The sequence below is a fragment of the Saccoglossus kowalevskii genome, chromosome 8, assembly GCF_978046115.1.
Source record: "Saccoglossus kowalevskii chromosome 8, keSacKowa6.1, whole genome shotgun sequence".
Lineage (NCBI taxonomy): Eukaryota > Metazoa > Hemichordata > Enteropneusta > Harrimaniidae > Saccoglossus > Saccoglossus kowalevskii.
This window is the reverse complement of record NC_140648.1, coordinates 40,608,171-40,632,734: the sequence shown is the minus strand read 5'-3', so window position 1 is coordinate 40,632,734 and position 24,564 is coordinate 40,608,171. Positions and strand designations below refer to the sequence as shown.

The 24,564-nt window shown below is 33.0% G+C and overlaps 1 protein-coding gene across 2 annotated transcripts in view; it reads left to right on the top strand.

The window, feature by feature from the left end:
- Nucleotides 1-24,564, top strand: part of LOC100374406 (uncharacterized) — a 179,566-nt gene that overhangs the window by 82,304 nt on the left and 72,698 nt on the right. For both annotated transcript variants that reach the window (XM_085502610.1, XM_085502611.1), the window contains exons 3-8: nt 1,976-2,076; nt 12,156-12,301; nt 16,770-16,993; nt 17,183-17,291; nt 17,709-17,817; nt 19,134-19,228. In XM_085502610.1, the coding sequence (XP_085358736.1) occupies nt 1,976-2,076; nt 12,156-12,301; nt 16,770-16,993; nt 17,183-17,291; nt 17,709-17,817; nt 19,134-19,228 (784 nt within the window). The remainder of the gene's footprint in view (nt 1-1,975; nt 2,077-12,155; nt 12,302-16,769; nt 16,994-17,182; nt 17,292-17,708; nt 17,818-19,133; nt 19,229-24,564) is intronic.

Below are 24,564 nucleotides of genomic sequence, written 5' to 3'. Positions count from 1 at the left end.
GATCTGTCCAAAATATGGAAACTTGCGCCAACAACTTATGTCTGAATTTAATTTTCTATCACATGACGCACACAATACATTCATTCGATTGCTCAGTGCAGATGATTGTGAAATTATAAAAAAGGTTTCACAGTTCATTTACAAAGCCTTTCAAGAAAGAATAGATAGTTGATAGCTTTGAATTTTATTATTATTAGTCTTAGTTTTATTATTATTAAACTTATTAGTATTAGTAAAAAATTTAACACATTACATTTTACTTTTATACTTAACATTATAATATTTTCTCTTTCTTTATTATTTCATTATTATTATACTTTTATTGCTACTGTACTGATAGAAATACTGTATTTCTAAAGATGCAATAAATATTATTATTATTATTATATATATTTGAGTCAGATTTGTCAGGAACAAGTAATTTAAATGACTGATGGATTCTTTGCTGTGATTGACAGTGCAAGTACTCAAGTAGCCATTCAGTAACAGCGTTACAGCTGGTGACTTCCTGCAGGTTTAAAGAAGGAGTCTGAAACGTTGGAGAGCATAATTGTCAGTGTAAACAGATGGTGGAAATTAGGAAATTATTTGTTGCCAAGTACTTTATATTAAATTGAAGCAGACAGTATATTCATTTATTAAACTTTATTTTATGAGGGTAAAATTTGCATTAAAATTTGCGCTTATCTTCGCTATTACTCATGAGAAAAACCTGCATTACTTATATAAAACATATACTATGACAAAATACACATAGATTAAATAAAGTTTCATACAATTCTTTTTACTCGTATCATTTTTTTTTTCCAAAAAAGTTTCTGAATTGAATTATTTTTTTTTCATTTAAATTAAAAAAATTATTTTAATTGTAAGATTCTGTTTAATTGTGTCACAAGCTATTAGTGCCCACATTGTAGTGCCTAGCTGTCTCATTTAATTTGTCAATTTTCAGAGCAAATATTTGTACAAACTCTCAGTGAAATTTTGACTGACATAGCCATAATAAATTAAATGCAACTGTCAGACCTCGAAGAAATTCATTAATTAAATATTTCTGAGGTCTGGGAAAAATAACACAATGCCACAGTTTGTTGATCTGGTGTGAATTTTTGTTACATCTGCATTACACCTATAATATCTGATCATGTGATGTGAATTTGTATGAACCAATTTCTAATGATTGTTGTTGTTTCATATTTAAATTCTGCCTGGAGTAACTACCGGGTATTCCTGATTGTTAAGGTAGAATCCTATTCTTAAATGAAAATACCCAGAATTTATTAGTCCCCGCTTGAAGGCAATCCAAAAAACAGATCGGATTTAAAATGACTAAATGCAAATACCTTCACTGTTCTAGAGCCATGTCTCGAACATGCTTTGACTAATCATAATCAAACTTTACAATTACATTATACACCATGTAATTTGTTTGATGTTCTGTTTCAAAATGGCTGAAACAAAATTTAGTTTTGTTTACTATTTAACCAGTGTTATGTATGATTTGTGCAAAGCAATAGAAATTTACAACTTGTGTACAGTTATGTAGCTCAACCCATTTACACTTTGTGGTTGTCTCATTTCAAATCTCATAAATTAATACAATGTTCACAAGGTGACATATATACATGTACATGTAGATATTGTACATGGTAACTTTCATTTTAATTTATTTGTAATCTATACTTTTCATTACAATCAAAATTTAAAAACAATACATATGAAATATATATATATATTATCACATGGTAACACATTTTATTTGCTGTAACATGGCAACTGTTTGTGATTCCTATCTTAGATAGATAAATTACAAGTGACGTCTAAATTAGAATAAATATGGTATTTCACTGAAGTTGCACATCAACTGGTGACCATTTTTTTTAAAACCAATTGTCCAAATGCTATTTTTGCTTTGGTTATACTTTATACAAGAACTTCAATACAGAGTTTAATTTTGGTTTAATTTGTCTTTTAGATTTTCTGCCTTACATCATGCCGCTTTAAATGGACATTGTGAAATACTGCGTGCCCTACTGGAAGGTCATTTGATGCCTGTAGATCTCAAGGACAATAGAGGTAAGTCAGTGGTCAAGTAAGACAGACCAGTGGTCAAGTAAGTCAGACCAGTGGGCAAGTAAGACAGACCAGTGGTCAAGTCAGACCAGTCAAGTATATTGTGTATAACTGTGGTAAACACAGTTGTATCCGTGTATAGTTGTCAGCTATGTTAAATTTATTTCTAGGGAGCTTTCATTTTGCGCTTTCATTAATAAATCTAACTCTATAACTAACACTATAAGACCATTAATTATAAATATGGAACAAGTTGTTTAACAGTGTGCATTATCATTTCTTCCTTCCAGCAACAAATTTGTTTTGAAACTATCAGAGTGATGTATATTCATTTTTTAGATTATCCTCATTTTTGTGACATTCATAAAATGTAGTGAATAATAATGCAGCTACTGTGTTGATTCATAAAACCATTGATGTGACAAAATAGTAACCTCATTATTAGGTTTTAATAATTATTTTACCCAAATGTAATTAAAACAAATTCTAAGCATTCCATTTTTAGCTCCGCTGTCGACTTTGTCGAGCGGAGCTTATCATATGAGTGATTGTCCGTCGTCGTCCTTGTCAATGTTTTACTTTTTCGACTTCTTCTTGAAAACTACAAGCCTGAATGCTTTGATACTTGGTGTATATGTACCTTGGGTAGACCTCTCTCAGATTTGTTCATTTCATGATGATATCTTCAATTCTCTAATTTTAATGAATATTTTTGTCATTTTTGGTAAAAAGTGATATTTTCAACTTTTTGTTAAAAACCGCAAGTCTAATTGCTTTGATATTACGTATATAGGTACTACATGTGGACCTCTCTCAGATTTGTTCATTTTGTAATGATATCTTTAATTCTCTAATTTTGGTGAATATTTTTGTAATTTTTGGTAAAAAGTGATATTTTCGACTTCTTGTTGAAAACCGCAAGTCCAATTGCTTTGATATTACATATATAGGTACTACATGTGGACCTCTCTCAGATTTGTTCATTTCATGATCATATCTTCAATTCTCTAATTTTAATGAATATTTTTGTCATTTTTGGTAAAAAGTGATATTTTCAACTTTTTGTTAAAAACCGCAAGTCCAATTGCTTTGATATTACGTATATAGGTACTACATGTAGACCTCTCTCAGATTTGTTCATTTTCTAATGATATCTTCTGTTCTTTAATTGCCATGTGCATTGCTAACAGCGGAGCTATCTCAGCCGACAGGCTGCTTGTTTAACATTCAAATATTTGATTTTAGAGACCCACAATATGATAATGACATTTAATGAATTATGTATGCATACTGAAACATGATACTATTAGTCAGTCATTGTCAGGTATTGTACCACAAGGTGTTGCGATTAAACCTCATAATATGTGTATTAGAAGGAAGAATACCTGAGATCTACCTACACCATTTTATATTATTTATGGTAGTAAAGTGTGGCCAGTTTACAATGTTTACAATACAAGGTGCACATAAAAAATTAAATTAGAACATATTACATATTACATGTAGGTATATATCAAGGAAAAGATAGCAGTTGGGGGAGAAATGAGCATTTTCCATGCAGTTGGAAATAATCAGTAGGATTCTTTCATACTAGACTAGACACTGCAATTTAAGTGAGACTAAAATAAAATTAGAAGAACATTGAAAATAGTGTTGCTGTGGAATAAAGCCATTCCACATGATATTCCAGGCACCAAAACAAATTAAAATTGTATAAATAACAAAATTATCTTGGCATATTTATAGATAAATAAACTGAGTACAGCAGTTTACAAAAATGAGAATATTGTGTCAAAATTATTTGTAATGCTTCGAAAATGGGTCAATTCATTATATTATGAATTACACCAAAATGCAAATTATAATTTAGGAGAAATATAAATAATGAGTGAATGGTAGTTTACTTATTGAGTGCAATAAACTCATTGCATTATTTAGTTTTTAGCTCCGCTGTCGACTTTGTCGAGCGGAGCTTATCATATGAGTGATTGTCCGTCGGCGTCCGTGTCAATGTTTTACTTTTTCGACTTCTTCTTGAAAACTACAAGCCTGAATGCTTTGATACTTGGTGTGTATGTACCTGGGGTAGATCTCTCTTAGAATTGTTCATTTCATGATGATATCTTCAATTCTCTAATTTTGGTAAATATTTTTGTAATTTTTTGTAAAAAGTAATATTTTTGACTTCTTGTTAAAAACCGCAAGTCCAATTGCTTTGATATTACATATATAGATGCTACATGTGGACCTTTCTCAGATTTGTTCATTTCGTGATGATATCTTTAATTCTCTAATTTTGGTGAATATTTTTGTAATTTTTGGTAAAAAGTGATATTTTTGACTTCTTGTTAAAAACCGCAAGTCCAATTGCGTTGATATTACATATATAGATGCTACATGTGGACCTTTCTCAGATTTGTTCATTTCGTGATGATATCTTCAATTCTCTAATTTTGGTGAATATTTATGTCATTTTTGGTAAAAAGTGATATTTTTGAATTCTTGTTAAAAACAGCAAGTCCGATTGCTATACATACTATACATATTGTTCATTTTCTAATGATATCTTCAGTTCTTTAATTGAAATGTGCATTGCTAACAGCGGAGCTATCTCAGCCGAGAGGCTGCTTGTTTAAATTTATCTATTTTATATTTTGAAAGTAGTTGTCAGCTGTCATCTGTTATATGAGCTCTGACCACACACTTGTACCATTGTTGTCAACAACACATTACCTCAGTAGACAGAACAGGAAATCTTGTCTTGTGATTGGTCAGAATTATGAGTCTGCAGAATACTCACCCAGGCTACAGGTGTTCAATTCCAGGTAGACTGCTACCACTAGCTGAGTCCCATTGCAGTCATTGGTCACATTTATCACATGCCCATATTAGTTCTTTTATTACAATTTCTGACAAGTCTTCTGAAAACAACTTTTTAGAAAGAAGTTAAAATTTAGTTATCTTGGCTAATACAGCATTATAAATTTCTCAAGTGCATTGTGCAGTCATTTTGAAGAGATTTATGAACACAGATGGCAGATTTCCCATAGACTTGTCAACATGATGATATTGTTTCAGTAATACAGTCACATGACATTCAGACATGTCAACAGATAACATACTTGCAGTAGCAGAAAGTAACATGACATGCAGACATGTCAACATATAACATAGTTGCAGTAGCACAAAGCAACATGACATGCAGACATGTCAATTGATAACAGTTTCAGTAGCACAAAGCAACATGACATGCAGACATGTCAACAGATAACATAGTTGCAGTATCACAAAGCAACACTGATGACAGAATTGAATATACAAGTAAAGCTGCTCTGAGTTTTACCAAAAGGGTGCGAAGTGAAAACAACTGCCATATAAGGAAGTGAAATGTTCCACAGCTGCTGTAAACACTCTGGTACTTGACAAGGATATGTAATTAATTTAGCTGTTATCCCAAATAACATTGAATTCTTTCACAAAAAGCAATGTGGGTGGATATACAATGAAGATCTTGTAAAATTGACAGGCATGATTAGTAAGATTCAAGTGACATGAATCTGAGTTCAAGTTCAAAATGAAAAGAAAAAATGGCAACCCTTCATCAATGTTTGAATTGTCACTGCAGTGCAACATTCTGACTTGACCCCCCAGAAAACAGTGTAGTGCAACATTCTGACTTGACCCCCCAGAACACAGTGTAGTGCAACATTCTGACTAACCCCCCAGAACACAGTTCATACACCACCCTATACAAACTGACACTTGCGAGATCTCATTACAAATCTTGCATTGAAAATATCAGCATATAATATGTTTGGTATTGAAAAGATTGTACTTTGGGCAACAATTGTGGAGAGAATGCTCAGCTGCCTTTACAGACTGTGCTTCCCTGACCTCCTTCATGCCTACCAGCAATGCCACATAGTTACATGTACAATCTATGCATACTTTTCTTAACATTATTTGTTGATTAGTTCCCTTAAGCCAAAGCAGGCAACAGTTTCTTCTATCAATTGTCATATATCAAAGTAAATAATATACCCTGGAATTTTGTGATAGTTTATAAAATGCACAATGATTTTCTTGTGTACTCAATTGATTGAATTCAAAATAAGTTCAACCTGTTGACATTATTGGATATGCACTGGAATTTTGAGTCAAGGGATTTTTTGTACTAAACAGTTCACTTTAAAAATACTGATAACTGTCATTTAACTACCATTATCAGTATATGGGGATGGACCAGATATGTTTAGAAAAAAAGATGAACCAGTATCAGTATATGGGAATAGACCAGATATGTTTAGACAGAAGATGATCAGTTTATTGCATTGTGCCAGGATGAGTAAAGGCATTTTACCTTTTAGAAAAGGAAAGTATATTCATCGTGCAAGGTACCTTCACCGGTTTATTTACACAATTCAAGAATAATAAGAATGTATTATTTACAGCAGTCTCTGAAAGTTTTCACTAAAAGCTTTTTAATTTATTTGTTCAAATATGGTAAAAACCTTGGCCTGTAAAGGAATTAAAATATCTCTAATTATATTGGAGAAAGACAATGAACTGTGGGAAATCCTAATGTGACCACTAACATTCAATGTTAAGTTTCTCTTTTTAATTAAGTCCCAATTGATACTATCACTTTGATAATTTTGAAATATAAAAAAAAAGCATGTTTTAAAACAAAGATTTGACCATTGGGCAATCACCTTTTATTGGGAGTAAACTCATCCTAAATCTCTGATATTGTTATACAATATCATCAAACTTGTGAAAACAAACAGCCTGCCAGACATACACAAGATGAAAATAGTAATGGGTAGCAGACTCATGTTACACAAGTTGAAGGGCAGAGAAACAAAGAAGTAATCAGGATGGCATTGGGGAATACTTTCCCAAAGCACAGGCGGGATTAGGAATACAAGTTTTATCCAGAAAAATAAACATGATAGATAAGCTGCTGATGGTGGAATAATATTTACAGGAAAATACTAATTCCAGAAATAGGTTTAATGTCTTGTGACCTCTTGAGCTCTCAACACCTGTTTACCATTGTCAGTTTATTTTGGCACAATTCACTTACAACAACAAAAGTCACTGAATCGGTCACTGGTAGCATAGTGGTTGTCGCATCAGACTCATGATCAGTAGACCCAAGTTCAAATCCTACCTTAGGCTGAACATCAAAGGGTAGACCCCCACCCTGGGTGTTGACATGTGCCACAGACTCAATGGGAAGGCCAATTCCACTGTCACTGCGTGATAGATACACCATTTGTAAGTCAACCATTCATGCTCACATGAAATGTGCATTTTAGAAGTGTAGATATCATTTTTTTCTTAGCAGACATTCATACAAAATTGTATGTCCTCTGTGCTTTTGCAATTTAAGGTACCCATCTTTTGATTACATATTTTTGACCATAAATAATAAATTCTGAAATAAGTTGTTTTTGAAGCCATTGAAAGTTGCTTTCAAAATTGCATTTGGTTCTGAAAATTTTAGAATTCACTATTGAAAATATGGCATTTTAGGTATTAAAAAATATGTTGTATTTGAGCCACTTAATCTTGTTAGAGCAGGTGTCTATGCGGGATTGTACATGTATCACTGTAAGGTGGGGATTTAGCATTTGTCAATTGGTGAAATTTGTTAAAATTCACCTAATTTGTAACTGTTTTCTCGGCTAATACTAAAGTTAGTGTGTATATGTGTATGTCCACTGATATCTTGAGAACTAGCCATCACACTTTAACAACAATTTTTAACAAATTTTCATTTAAACTCAAAATAAAACCACAACTGAACGTAAATTTTTAAAAAAATGTGCAAGAATTGAAGAAAAACAAATTGAACAGAATTGTTGTTCTTGCTGTAACGGTGTAGTATTCCCTGAGAAATAGAAAGCAGGTCAGTTTAGTGTTTGTGTGAGAACATGGTCTCTGCAAGCAATTCAACACATTATGTTTGGCAAACAGTGCTACCGGTAAGTAAGATTGATCACATCGTCTAGTACTGAAAGGTGATTCGCGACAAACATTTCTTGAAGAGTTTTTTCAAAGTTTCTTTTGATTATTATTGCATTGCCTGTCAAATATATTACTTATTTGCTTTGCTAGGCACCTATGCTATTGATTCAGTCTTCTCTCCAGCAATTAGTAATCATATTCTGTAGGAGATGTACTTATAGTAGAGGGTCCCTAGCGCCACTAATGAGTACATCTCAGTATTTTGTTCAAAAGGGAGAAAAAATCTTCAAAATCAGAATCTAACTAAACCTGAATTGATTGCTGATGAACTGTAAATATACATATAGACAGGCTACACTTGTGGTGAAATAGGTAAATAAAATTACGGGTACCGGTAGTAGTGCCATTTAGTGGTTAGCGACATTTTGATTTTGAGTTATTTATAATATAAAAACAAATGGTATAGACTGGAGCCAGTCTAAAGTATATTGAGAAACAGGTTAAAATATTAATAATAATTATACAGTAGTGTATGACCTTTAATATTGCTGCTTTCACATTGATGTCGTTTATTTTTTTGTTCATTGGCCTTTAAATTTGACACACAGATGCTGCAATCCATGTTTGTTTATAAATCACCACTGACGTTTTACTTTGCCTGTTAACATGTGTGACTCATATAAGAACTGTTTAAAGTAATAACAACAATTTAACATTGGTTTATACTCTTTAACAGTTTGAAAACCCAAGTCGGCTTTTTAGTCCCCGTTCGGACGCAGTCCGAAAACGGGGACTTATGTTTTGCCCTGTGTGCGTCCGTGCGTCTGTCCGTCCGTGATCACCTGTATCTCGAACATGCATGGACCGATTAAGTTCAAACTTCACTCATACATCACACATTATATGGGACATATGCACATGCATTTTTTTCATGATCTGATTAACGATAGCCGAATATCGGCCATTTTAAGGCCGAAAATGCATCAAAATCGCACATTTTCACCATTCCGGACCCGGATCTCAGTTATGCATGGACGGATTTCATTCAAATTTGGTACATACATTAAACATAATAGGACCTTGATGCACGTCATTTTTTTTTTTGGATCGGGTTCGAAATGGCCGACTGGCGGCCATTTTGTTTTAAAGAATTCAGTTCTGGATCCGTATCTGAGGCATGCTTGGATTGATCGAGTTCAAACTTCACACACACAAGTACATCATGTCACAAATATGTATGTGCATTTGTTTCATGATCTCATTAACGATAGCCAAATGGGGGCCGCTTTAAGGCCGAAAATGCATTGAAATCGCACATTTTCACCATTCCGGACCCGTATTTCAGTTATGCATGGATGGATTTTGTTCAAATTTGGTACATACATTAAACATAATAGGACCTTGATGCACGTCTTTTTTTTTTCTGGATCAAGTTCGAAATGGCCGACTGGCGGCCATTTTGTTAAAGAATTCAGTTCTGGATCCGTATCCAAGACATGTCTGGATTGATCAAGTTCAAACTTCACACACACATGGTACATCATGTCACAAATAGATATGTGCATTTGTTTCATGATCTGCTTAACAATAGTGGAATGATGGCCATTTTAAGGCCGAAAATGCATCAAAATCACGTATTTTCGCAATTCCAGAACCGGATCTCAGTCATGCATGGATGGATTTTGTTCAGATTTAGCACAATGTGTTGTACATATGCAGGTGCATTTCGGTCATGATCTGCTTTGAATGTATATGTCACTCAAATATGAACGGAACAGGGACGTGTCATTGACAATGACTTGTTCACGAAATAAATTCACATAATTTTTCCAATACTTTTCCCCCCAAAAAATGGTAAGCAATTGGAAATTATGTCCAGTTGGTCCAAAATGTTGTGAACTTTTAAAACTATTAAACTGTGTGACTTTTAGGAAATCCATACTGTGCTTGGTACTCTCCAATTATTGTGTATGTACTTGTATTTGGTTCACAGCTTGCACAGTCTACAGTCAGCTGCACGTCTTTGCTATATTTAGATTACTGTTATTAAGAAATATTTATTGAAACATAGGCAAGTGAATGTGGTTGAAATATTTAGGTCTGCAAAGCTGGTTCAGCTAATGTGTGATCCTAAAATATTATAAAATCTTTTGCTAATTTTGTCATCTGTAACCACTGAGTGTTTTTTTTTTTTTCAAATATTATAATTAAGCACAGTTTTGTCTGCACACACTCTGTCTTTTTTGTTTTTATGTAAATATACAAAACTAATGATTGTTCTGAAGGTAATGTGGTAATTTGGTAAGAGACAACTTAGATTTGATGCCACGGTAACATGATGCTTGCTGGAAAGGTCATTGGCTTCTACACATAAGGTCAATCACATGCAATTCATATATGCCTAATATACTGACTGGATTACAAATAGAACAATAAACAGATTAAGTGTGTAAACAATAAAAACAATGGTGATTGACAACATGTAATTTAAAAGGCTTTTGAAGGACTGGCAGGTTTAAAGTTTTGATAACAAATGTGAGTAGGCAATATCACATGGTATACAACCATTTCTTTGCATGTCAAAGTCCTTGAAATGTTATTCATGTTATTGACAATATCCAATTTTATATGCACCTGACTTTTATCACCCAGTTGTATTGTTGTGAATTTCCTGTGGTGGGAAAAGTGTAAGTTAAATACACATAGTTTGTTGTGCTTTTATACTCCTTGAAGTGCAAACAGTTGAACTTGACCTTAAAGCTGGTGCCCACTAAAAAATCTCTATACCAAAGAAACTTTGACTTTCTATTAAGAATAACTTGGGCAAAATGTGAGACTTGACCTAATTATGATCTAAGATGTATACTTGTGCTTTTATTGACGTTGCCTTGGGATGTGTTGACTTCCAAAACACTGAAAACTGTTTGTCAATCAATCGGTGACACTTTAACGATTTGTATTGTTACACTGCCGTTATCTAAGGTGAATACAGATAATGGAGTGACAAGAAACGTTTTAATGGGAAGTGACACTGTATAGCCGATAGTAAAAATGAAGGTCTTCTCAGCATTTATGCAGTGGAAGAGATTCTTGAATATACCCTATACTTACATCCCAGTTTTGATCAGAGCTAATTACAGTTGATTTTCAGAGAATATACAGCTAATCACTAAGAATTTAATGACTGCCTTGGCATTAAATGAAATTAGGTTTTCGTGATGAGACCCATCTTCATTTGACATTTTTTATCAAACTTTACTTTTTCCAAACTATCATCAAAAAAAAAAAAAAAAATCATTTATATTATAAACTTCAAATGTACATGTACCGGGTAGGTCTTGAATACAGGTATTCACAAACGTGGGACTCATTGTGATATGAATTAAGAAAGCAAAGCAGTTAACAGTAATTAAATAAAAATTGCTTTCATTTTCATATTTTCATGTTACAGTTTGTTGTTAGATTTAGATTCGTGATTCAGTTAGTCTGTCTAGTTTTGGATTAAAGTTTACAGACTAGGTACTTAGAAAAAACACATACTTAAAAATATCCTTTTAACAAATGTATCCAGCGGCTTTGGTAGGTCAGCTACTGCACATTTCATTGACTATTCCGAATTGCGATGTAGCATCTTTATGATCTTGCTCTTTCCATGACATCCTGTTTGAGTGTTGACCTTTTACTTTCATACAGTTCTCCTGCTGGTTTTTAGTTGAATATGTTTCAGTGTTGTCAGCTCTGTATTTTGTAAACCTGCCTACATTACTGCGTTACCATCTTTTTGGGTTTTACCATATCCCTTGACTGTCATGCAACTATTTAGAGATTGAATTTCCTCCAGTATTGTTGTTATTGTGTTGCATTATGAATTTATTATTGAAAATTGTATGTACCATAGATCATTTTTATTATCAAGTGTTTACTAAATAGAATTCCTTTGCAAATATATTCTTGTTTTTTCATTGGTTCCATGAGATACTGAAGGGCACCCTCATACATGGTTGTTGAACACTTTTGTTTTTATGATTCACTGCCATGGGTAGGGCTCTCTTTAATTTGGTGGGGAACAAAATTGTTAACACTACCATTTTGCATTTATTTTTTCACAGGGATGAGACCATTACACTATGCTGCCTGGCAGGGCAAATTAGATCCAGTTTATTTATTACTACGTGCAGGTTCAAGTTCTAATGATTCATCAAATGATGGAGAGACACCTTTACATCTTGCATCTCAGTATGGTAGTTATTCAGTGGTGAGTTTTTATATTTGTTGGGGATTTATAACTTATTCAGGCCTATAATGTCTTTGCATAATGATGTATTGTACTTGTATTGTTATATATTTTCCACTGATATATTGACCCTGGATGACATTATATTGTCTCCATGTCTTGATATATTGATTCTAGATGACATTATATTGTCTCCATGTCTTGATCAATTGACCCTAGATGACATTATATTGACTCCATGTCTTGATATATTGATTTCTAGATGACATTATATTGACTCCATGTCTTGAAATATTGACCCTAGATGACATTATATTGTCTCCATGTCTTGAAATATTGACCCTAGATGACATTATATTGACTCCATGTCTTGATATATTGATTCTACATTGTAGATGACATTATATTGTCTCCACGTCTTGATCAATTGACCCTAGATGACATTATATTGTCTCCATGTCTTGATATATTGATTCTAGATGACATTATATTGTCTCCATGTCTTGATCAATTGACCCTAGATGACATTATATTAACTCTATTGTTTGATATATTGATCCTAGATGACATTATATTGTCTCCATGTCTTGATATATTAATCCTAGGTGACATTATATTGACTCTGTCTTGATATATTGACCCTAGATGACATTATATTGTCTCCATGTCTTGAAATATTGACCCTAGATGACATTATATTGACTCTATTGTTTGATATATTGATCCTAGATGACATTATATTGACTTTGTTTTGATACATTGACCCTAGATGACATTATATTGTCTCCATGTCTTGATATATTGACCCTAGATGACATTATATTGTCTCTGTCTTGATATATTGATCCTAGATGCCATTATATTGTCTTCATGTCTTGATATATTGATCCTTGATGACATTATATTGTCTCCATGTCTTGATATATTGACCCTAGATGACATTATATTGTCTCCATGTCTTGAAATATTGACCCTAGATGACATTATATTGACTCTATTGTTTGATATAATTATCCTAGATGACATTATATTGACTTCGTCTTGATACATTGACCCTAGATGACATTATATTGTCTCCATGTCTTGATATATTGATCCTAGATTACTTTATATTATCTCCACGTTTTGTTATATTGACCCTAGATTACATTATATTATATTGATCCAAAATGGTTTTACACCTGCATTGATATATTACTCTATAAGTTGTATTATATTATACCAGTATATTGATAGTGTTAATCCATTGATTTGATTGGTCCAAACACAAAATTTGCATATGCAATCAATGGTATACTGGCTGATAATGCACAGCTTATATTGTATTGACATTATATTGACTCTGCCTTGATAAATTGACTCTAGATGACATTATATTGTCTTCATGTCTTGATATATTTATCCTAGATGACATTATATTGTCTCCATGTCTTGATATATTGACCCTAGATGACATTACATTGTCTCCATGTCTTGATATATTGATTCTAGATGACATTATATTGTCCCCATGTCTTGATATATTGACCCTAGATGACATTACATTGTCTCCATGTCTTGATATATTGATTCTAGATGACATTATATTGACTCTATTGTTTGATATATTGATCCTAGATGACATTATATTGTCTCCATGTCTTGCTATATTGCCCCTGGATGACATTATATTGACTCCATGTCTTGATATATTGACCTTAGATGACATTATATTGACTATATTGTTTGATATATTGATCCTAGATGACATATTGTCTCCATGTCTTGATATATTGACCCTAGATGACATTATATTGTCTCCATGTCTTGATATATTGACCCTGGATAACATTATATTGACTATATTGTTTGATATATTGATCCTAAATGACATTATATTGTTCCCATGTCTTGATATATTGACCCTAGATGACATTATATTGTCTCCATGTTTTGATATATTGACCCTGGATGACATTATATTGACTATATTGTGTGATATATTGATCCTAGATGACATTATATTGTCTCCATGTCTTGATATATTGACCCTGGATGACATTATATTGACTATATTGTGTGATATATTGATCCTTGATGACATTATATTGTCTCCATGTCTTGATATATTGACCCTGGATGACATTATATTGACTATATTCTTTGATATATTGACCTTAGATGACATTATATTGTCTCCATGTCTTGATATATTAATCCTAGATGACATTATATTGACTCTGTATGTCTTGATATATTGATCCTAGATGACATTATATTGACTCTGCCTTGATAAATAGACTCTAGATGACATTATATTGTCTCCATGTCTTGATATATTAATCCTAGATGACATTATATTGACTCTGTATGTCTTGATATATTGATCCTAGATGACATTATATTGACTCTGCCTTGATAAATAGACTCTAGATGACATTATATTGTCTCCATGTCTTGATATATTTATCCTAGATGACATTATATTGTCTCCATGCCTTGATATATTGATCCTAGATAACATTATATTGATTCTGCCTTGATAAATTGACCCTAGATGACATTATATTGACTCCATGTCTTGATATATTGATCCTAGATGACATTATATTGACTCCATGTCTTGATAAATTGATCCTAGATAACATTATATTGACTCCATGTCTTGATATATTGATCCTAGATAACATTATATTGACTCTGCCTTGATAAATTGACCCTAGATGACATTATATTATTTCCATATCTTGAAATTTTGACTCTAGATGACATTATATTGACTCTGTCTTGATATATTGATCCTAGATGACTTTATATTGTCTCCATGTCTTGATATATTGATCCTAGATTACTTTATATTATCTCCACGTTTTGATATATTGACCCTAGATTACATTATATTATATTGATCCAAAATGGTTTTACACCTGCATTGATATATTACTCTATAAGTTGTATTATATTATACCAGTATATTGATAGTGTTAATCCATTGATTTGATTGGTCCAAACACAAAATTTGCATATGCAATCAATGGTATACTTGCTGATAATATACAGCTTAACCAAGTGGCCCTAGAACATGAATTACATACAGGTTTAATACGGAAATACATAAAATAGGTATTATTTGTTATTTAGGAAAATGTAGTGATTGAATTTTGGAAGAATATTGAAAAAAATACTGAATTAAAAACATCTGAAAAGTTATATAACCATTATATTGCTTTTTGTTGGGTGATTGTCATTCACCACACAAACCTAAACCACTTTCCCTCAACACCGTGAGGTGCCTGAACGAACGCCAGAACAATGTGTTCTCCGTGTTGTGACTTTGAGATGGATTGCGAACCTCCAACAAAGAACACATGATCTTTAAGTACTAGATGAGATTGAGGGATTGAAGGACAAAAAAAATGCAAAAAAACTACAAGTCACAGGCAAAAAACGTATGCCACCAATAACAACTGGTCTCCTGTAGCGGCGTTCGAATTCTAGCTGACAAAATTGTAGTGAAATTGCACCCAGGTAATTGCCATCTGTTTCAAAGAACACTGAACAACGCAGAATTCGATGACAATATATGGTATTGTAATTCTCCACTATGGGTAAATAAATTACATGAGATGATGATTTGTGCCGAGTGTACACCAACCACTGCATTAGAGCGACTGTGTGCAAAGTCTTTCTTTCTTTCTTTCTTTCACAAAAACGATGCGAGAATCTGATCTTACACCATCAAACTTGCCCCAGAATAAAGACAAAACTTGTCAGTCATACTGTCACAAAACTTTGGTTATACCAAAGGTATTCAGGTCAGATGTTGGAACTGAGGTCGCCGTGATATACCACGTCCCACCGCGTCTCAAATTTCAGTCAAACCAAGTACCGCTGAACGTCAAATATCCACAGTTACAAGTAGTATGATGAGTCACAAAATCGGTTTAATTCACAACTGTACTTTCAATGGGCAAATTACAATAGAAAAAACGGGATGAAAACGTGGAAAATCCGTTGTTTTAATTATCCAAACTGTACACGACCCTGTATTTCAAATGGCGTTGACGCAGTCAGTAAAAGGTCGGAAAGGTCATCTTTTGTTATGCTAATTTTTATGTTTACGCTGCTCTATTCACCGTGGATACGTTTCTTTTTCATGCGGAATAAAAATTAGTTTGTATTCAATTTGAACTGTGTTGAGCATGTAATTTTTGTATGCATTCAGCGTTCAACTACATACTATTCTTATAAATATTCATGTTCAAGGGCCATAATCATGATCTTTTAGTAGATGAAAGTAAACTCTTTTTTTACTAGTTTTATCGAATTGTCAATATACTGGTATAATATATTAGCAATAACCCCCGCCAAAGTTTGGTATACCACTTGATATTGCACAATTTACTCCATATATGCACTCGCCTGCGGCTTGTAAAATTTCTTACCACCAAAAAATGTTCTTGAGTCAATTACATGTATGTCATTTTTTTTATACTGTTTTTTTTTCTAGGCAGAGACGTTACTCCAGCATCAGTCAAAACCCACAGCAAAGAACAAAGATGGGAAAACTCCCCTAGATTTGGCATGTGAATTCGGAAGAAGAAATGTTGTAGAATTATTATTAAACAGTAACCAATGTTCAGCATTACTTGATGCGCCACCAAATATAAAACAAAAACCACAGCATACTCCATTACACTTAGCTGCAAAAAATGGTCATATAGATGTAATCAGGTATGGGTGCCATTCATCAAAGTTTTCTAGCATATGTCTTCTTTGGAATTTATACCATCGTGACAGCACTACACATTTATTTATTTTCCACTGCATAGTGCCATCCAGTTGATGAATTGATTAAACCTGCACAATTAGTGTCCTAATGGTGATATAATCTGAGCAATGTTCATTTGTTTTCACCTACAGAATCTTAATACAGTTAGGAATAGATATCAATCGTGAGACACCGAGTGGAACCAGTTTACATGAAGCTGCATTATATGGTAAATCAGAAGTAGTACGGTTACTTTTAGAGGTAAGTAAACTTTTTTTGGTATACGGATTCAAAGGTTATTTCAACCATGATCTGATTTAATGTAGTCTTGAGGAACAATTGTAAAATTAAGTTGAATAGCGCCCTCACATGTTCAATTGCACAAATTCTTTATGTAATAGAAAAATAAAATATACTGTGAATTGATATAAATTTTTTGATTTTGTAATTTTTAAGTCAAAGTCATTGCCAGTAATTTAAAGTTGTGGTTGGTTTTATTGTTTACAAGTCTTAACTATCCAGACATTCTTTCTGCATGTGTGCAAAATTAATCTCTTCCTAAGGTCTCAAATTAAATTTAATGAGATTTTGACTGGCTCCATAAAATTGACAAAATTTAGTTGTTTATAGTATGTTACATGTGAATAAGACAGTGATATTGGTACTTTTCTTTTCTAGCATGGCGCTGATGTGTACATAAAGAACACATTTGGACAGTCTGCTTTGGATATTGTCAATAAATTTACATCTTCTCGAGCAGCTCAGGATATCAAACAAATGCTTAAAAGTAGGTCTAGTTCATTTGTAATTTTTTGGATGGTTCTTTAAATATTGATCCCATGCAAATATTGAAATTAAGACTATGAAAATAACAGATTGTAGATTTAAAAAAAAAACTAAGTCTACAAAGTGGAATTGAGGCTAATGGTTAAATTTTTTAGACCTGTACTGTATGCTTCTTACAAAACAGTAACAATGAGAATAGTATATTTCAATATTTCAAGTGTCACTTGTTTGATGTAAAAAAAAAACTTGAGACATGCTGAATATTATACTCTCAATCTTCAATGAAGGCTTTACGGTTCAAGATTTTCAAGAATGTTATTACTTTTACTCACTAAAGATGTGAATGGATTAACAGAGTTGTTGACTTCTCGTTGACAAACAGGGGGCCAAGAACTCATGTGTATATATATATATATATATATATATCAGTGTTATTTGTAACACTTGACCTGTATTTTGACTTCAACATTTTGTTGCCTGAAATTTTGTTTTAGTGTGGTTTTAGAGTGATTTGAACATACCAGTGAATCAAGTGCCATTGTTTTCCCAGGGATTGTAGATCCATTGTTTATGACATGTGAAAAATGTTAGTATTGGAGAAACAATGTATAATATTGACTTATATAATTTTTGAGAAGAGTGTCAACTAATGTAACATGCTGACGTAATTTATGACTATTATACCTCAGAGTACCAGCACCAACAAATACTTGTATCACGTTTTTTACAAAAAAAGAATATACAGTATTTTCTCTATTAGAAGTGCATCTCCAATAGAGAATGCACACTTACCAAAAAATACAAGTTAATATATGATTGGTCATTTAAATATGTTCTATTTTGACTACAGATTTAAATATACTAAGGGGCAGACTATTATAAATACTGGTGTGGGATTAATTACTTTTAGGGGCAGACTATTATAACTACTGGGGTGGGATTAATTACTTTTAGGGGCAGACTATCATAACTACTGGGGTGGGATTAATTACTTTTAGGGGCAGACTATTATAACTACTGGGGTGGGATTAATTACTTTTAAGGGCAGACTATCATAACTACTGGGGTGGGATTAATTACTTCTAGGGGCAGACTATTATAACTACTGGGCAGACTACTATCATGTTTGTAATTTTTGCTTTTGTTTGTTGTAATTTGACAATTGAATTGAATTGAATACTTTAAGGGACAGACTATTATAACTGTTGGGGTGGGATTTGTGGGTTGGATTCTAATGAAGTTCTACTGATGACATGTCAAGCTTGCTTTGATGTTAAGCTTTACAGAATGTTCAAGTTTGTTGGTTCTTTCCTCCAGATGCTAGTGGCGCCCTCCAGGCTCGGGCCATTAAGGACTATTATAATATGTACGACCAGAACAGCCTTGCCTTTAAAGCTGGGGACATTATAACGGTAAAGTTGAATTATTTCTCTTCTTCGTGATTAGGTTGATATTTGGTAGACCAATGTATGAAGTTGGTAGCAAGTAAAAGAATGTACACCATACCTATGTCTATATGTAGTATCTCTCTTACTCCCTTTTTCCGTGCAATGAAGTGACTCTGGTATTGATAGTTTTCATACATACATTGTGTAGTATTCCGCTACCATGGTTTTTAATGAAAACCCACTTAGTTAAACTATGCGCTATGCATGGTAGTCAAGTTATTTATATACCGCAGCTGACAGTTCAATTCAGGAGTTGATTTACATCTCAAAGAAGTAGCATAGGGTATATTCTCAACAAATCCATTGGATTACATGCCTTGACTGTGTTCACTTTATCACAGACCTGTGTACGTATGTATAATTCTGTGGAGCCACTATCACATAGCTAGCTGTATATTGGTAATGTCATTCTCTTTTCTTTAACAGTCCTCTAGTTTTTATGCTGGTACATGTTAAATTTGATTGCCTCATTGCCTTGGGGATCAGAACACAATTGGTCTCACATAAAGTGAAAACAATGTTATCCAGTGTGCTGTAATTTCACATGATTATTTACCAGTATTGCTTTGTTTTAATACAATGCATTGTGTACATTTCAAATTGCTCAGAATGTCTATTGTGTAAAATACTGATAATATATGTACTTGAACCATTGAAAGCAGCAAGTCATGCTTAGCCCAATGACCGCTCAGACCTGACCTTCATCAATGCAAGTTGCTTACCTGTCAAACTACATATAATGGTGCTCTAGTAATTCAGGAATTTTAGTTGCATCGGTTTCAGTTTCAGTCATTTTACTTAATGCTGTCATGAGTTGTTGTTCAATTGATTTAAGTTACCAGATTGTTTTTCAGTTATCAGACTGTTTCTCAGTTACTAATCTATTTCTCAGTTACCAGTCTGTTTCTTAGTTACCAGACTGTTTCTCAGCTGTCTATCTGTTCTGATCTGTATCTTCGATATCCTTGGCGCAATCTCATTCAAAATTTACTCATACATCACACATGTACATCTTGGAAATCAAATACACGCCCATGATTCAATTTAAGGTGGCCGAATGGTGGCCATGTTTATGCTTAAAATTCATCAAAATTTAGTATTTCTGTTTCGTGGAAACAGATCTCAGTTCTACAGCTGTTTAATCTTGGTACATACATTGAACTTAATAGGAAAACACATTATTTTGTTTTACAGATCAAATTCAAAATGTCTCTGACATGCTTTGTAATCAAACATGTCACACATATTAACATGCATTTGTTGTAAGTTTTGAGTCTAAATGGCTTACAGTGGTTTGTTCACTATTGAATGGAATTGTATTGTAAATAGTGTGGATATAGTAAATTCTGAAAGTCAGCTTTTTACTGACAGTGTCAGAGTACTGGTATTTACATATTTTTAGCAATCCCTGCTGTTGTTCCTACTGCCAATTTTATTTCAATAAATCATACAAGAGTCAGTGTCATGCACCCCCTCCCACTCCTAACATCACCCCCTTGAATATCTCATGGATAAGAAGGTTTCTTAAATATATTTCTCAACCTACCAATAATAATAAAATCTGTTGTCCTTTGGGGATCACCTTGACTTCAATGACAAGCTCTCTATTAAAAAATATTAAATTAGGTCAAGAAATTCAAACTGCCATGAAGGCTTTCTTCCTACCTAGTTATATTATGGTTTTTAGGGCATGTCATGAATGTAATGAAAACCAAAAAATATTGTTGCTGACCTTTTCAACTACCAGAAACTAAATTGTTTTTGGCCTTTCTACTGCCCTGCAGAATGCAGTGTAAATCATTGTATTGGATGTATTTCATCTTTATAGCTGATAGTTTCACATTGATCTCCTCACCTTGGCTCCAACACATCCATATCTGCATGGGATATAAGAAGTGATACATAACACGATTGTCTGTCATTATACAAAAACATGCTGGTTAAAGAGCAAGGACGTACATCATTGAGAGCAATAACTCTGCAGGCATTCTACTTAGATGGGAAGAAAGGGTGAAAAATCAATTATTTACTGGCATTAACTTGAAAAATAAAAAATTAATAATAATAATTAAAATATGATTAATATTTAATTGGTACTCTTACCTTTTGTCATAACATAATAAAGTAAATTGCTTATTACAATATACTGCAGTCTGTAAGTCTTGTGAGCAACAGAAGCAGCAGTGTATTTTGTTACCTGTGGTCCATTATTGCATTATTTGTTTGTTGAGTCTATCACTTTAATCATGGAAGGTACTAACTGAAGGAGCCACAACACTATTGTTTCAGTTTTACCCTATGATCTTTTGTCAATGTTTGTTCACAAACATTGGTTCTTGTTAGCTCTTGGCACCTTCTTACAATAGGTTATGCTAATCTCGAGCATTCGGTAATATTCAGAGCATGTTTGGTAGCAATAGATGAACTGTGCATGCACAAGATTGAAAATGACGTCTAGTTGGAATGTTGTTTCTGGAGATCTTGGCGAATTTTAATGAAAAATTGGCAGATATAACATTAATTGAAGAAGAACTGATGAACTATCATGAATCTTCTGTATTTGTAATGATAATGAGACATAATCAATGATTGTCTGTGACAATAACGATTGCATTATTCAATGGTACCATTGTCAGTGCGTGGATTTGACACCCAAAACTGTTGGAAATTTTCAACCACCGGGCATCGGCGAACACCACCAGAAAAGATAGTATCGAAAGAAGGGCATGCCTAGACACTTTCTTTGCGATAATATTTTTTAGGAGTTCTTATGAATTTTTGTTGTAGCCGCTCGAAATCTTGTTCTTGTTACAATTGCTAATTATGAAAACATGTGAAATCCGTGAAATCAAAAGTTCATCTCTTGAATTTCCGGTTGTGAAATGCATATTTTGTCCTTTCGCACCTAATAAAACTGAGTGCTCATGTGTGATGGCTGTAGTTTCATAATGCGCATATATGTTATGGTCACGTTAAACATCAGTGAGGTTGTATCATATTCTGCTAACTCGTTACTTGTGTTGTAAACAATCGCAAACTATCATGGACATCAAAGATGAGCTGGACAATGTCCTTATTAGGATTAACTTGGGTTGAAACAAAAGGAAATAAGCCAGTTAAGAGGCATAAGTGGCCACTTGATGGGCGTTGTGGCTCCTTCCGTTAGTGCCTTCCATGCTTTAATGGTTGCCATGTTTTCTCATTGACAGTTTTATTTGCCTGTCACCAAATGTTGTGCATTTTAATTTACATCATATACTCTTTATTACCGGTAGTCCCCGTTCAGACACAGTTCGAAAACGGGGTTTTGACCTCTGTGCATGCGTCCGGACCTGTATCTTAGAAATGCCTGGTCTAATCACAATCAAACTTCACACATACATCATACATGATATTATACATATGCACATCAATTTGTTTCACGATCTGATTCAAGATGGCCGAATGGCGGCCATTTTTGTTCTAAAAAATCATCAAAATCAAGCATTTCCCAGCTGTTTACAGATGGATTTTGTTCAAACCTTGTATATATGTTGGACATTATAGGACCTTGATGCACATCATTTTGTTTTTCAGATTCATGTAAGATTCAAAATGACCGACTAGCAGCCATTTTGTTTTAATGAATGTGGTTGTACAATGTAGTGCCATATCTTGCTTAAACTGATTATGTTAAAATTTTAAATATTCATTATAAATCATGTCATAGATATACAGATTTATTGGTTTGATGATCCGATTCAAAATGGTGGCCGTTTTTGTGCTAAAAAATCATCAAATATCAAACTTGGTACATACATTAAACATTATGGATTCCTGATGCACATCATTTTATTTTTCAGATCGGATTTAAAATGGCCGACTGGTGGCCATTTTGTATTAATGAATGCAGCTCTAGTGCCATATCTCTGCCATGCTTTGACTGATTATGTTCAAACTTTAATTATTCATTATACATTTATTCAAAATGGCTGATTTTGTTTTAATTAATGCTGTTCCAGAGCAATATCTCTCAATATGTACTTGTTTGACAATCAGATACAAATGTCAATCATTTTAATGTTAAAAAATCGTATTCCTGACATGTTTATGTTCCAGCTATATTGCTATAAACAAAACTATTTATCTTAAATTCAATAACTAACAGGGACTATGCCATGCATGGCTTGTTAATTTGGGGCAAAATGGCCATAATTTTCTATCGTCTGAACAAATATTTGAAAAATTATGAATGTTTACAAGGTAACAAAAGTTTTTGATGAAAGATGTATGAAATTTAGTTAATCTATACGATAGAGGTTATCAGTATTTGTATCTGACACTCTCCTTGTTCTTTGCCATATGTCTGTTTTTGCCTTCTCATTTACCAGTAATAACATTTCAGTTTTTATTTGATATTTAATAATTCCATTCAGGGTTATAAAAATCAGTTACTCACTAGATTTAAAAATTATGGTAAACCATTGAACCCATGAAAACTGTCATGGAATTTTACAGTTGCTAGTAATAAAAGTTGTGTTCTTTTTCATAAATTTGTCAACTTGCCTCCAAAAAATAATAATTATTGCATTTTTGTTGAGTAAAGCAATCACCATTATTCATATTTATGTATGTTAAAGTAAAACCATAGGATTAATGAATTTTGTAATCAGCTATTTTATTCATTCGTAATTTGTACAAAGATTTTTTGTAAGCGTATAAAGCATTTTCCAAATTAAATGTTGACATTTGTAAGCAATTCCAAGTTTGATTCTTAAACTCAAATTATCAAAAAAAATGTATTTAGGAATTTGTTTTATCTGTGAAGTGTAAAAACCTATTTTTTACTGTAAATGAAACTTTTATTTTATTTTCCATAAAAACATAAAATGCCGTTTTTGACTCCCTTTGCAGTTAGTGTGTGTGTGTGTGTGTGTGTGTGTCTGTCGGTCTGTTCGTTCCATCGATATCTCAACAACCATACACTATTTTTTGATGAAACTTTGTGCATAGATGATCTTGGCCAATGCGCAGATTTGATTAGGTTTTGGTAAAAATGCATGCATATTAATTACCTAATTTGCACGATAATTAGCTGATTTTTAGCTGTTCCATGACTGTTCCACTAATATCTAAAGAACTACTCATTGGATTTTGATGAAACTTGGCACACAGATGCTCCAAACTAATGCGTAGATTTGATTAGTTTTGGGTAATTATCTGTGCGATATTAATTATCTAATTTGCATAATGATTAATCAATTTTCAGTTTTTTGCCTGATATCTCAAGCACTGATCATCATATTTCAATGAGACTTGCT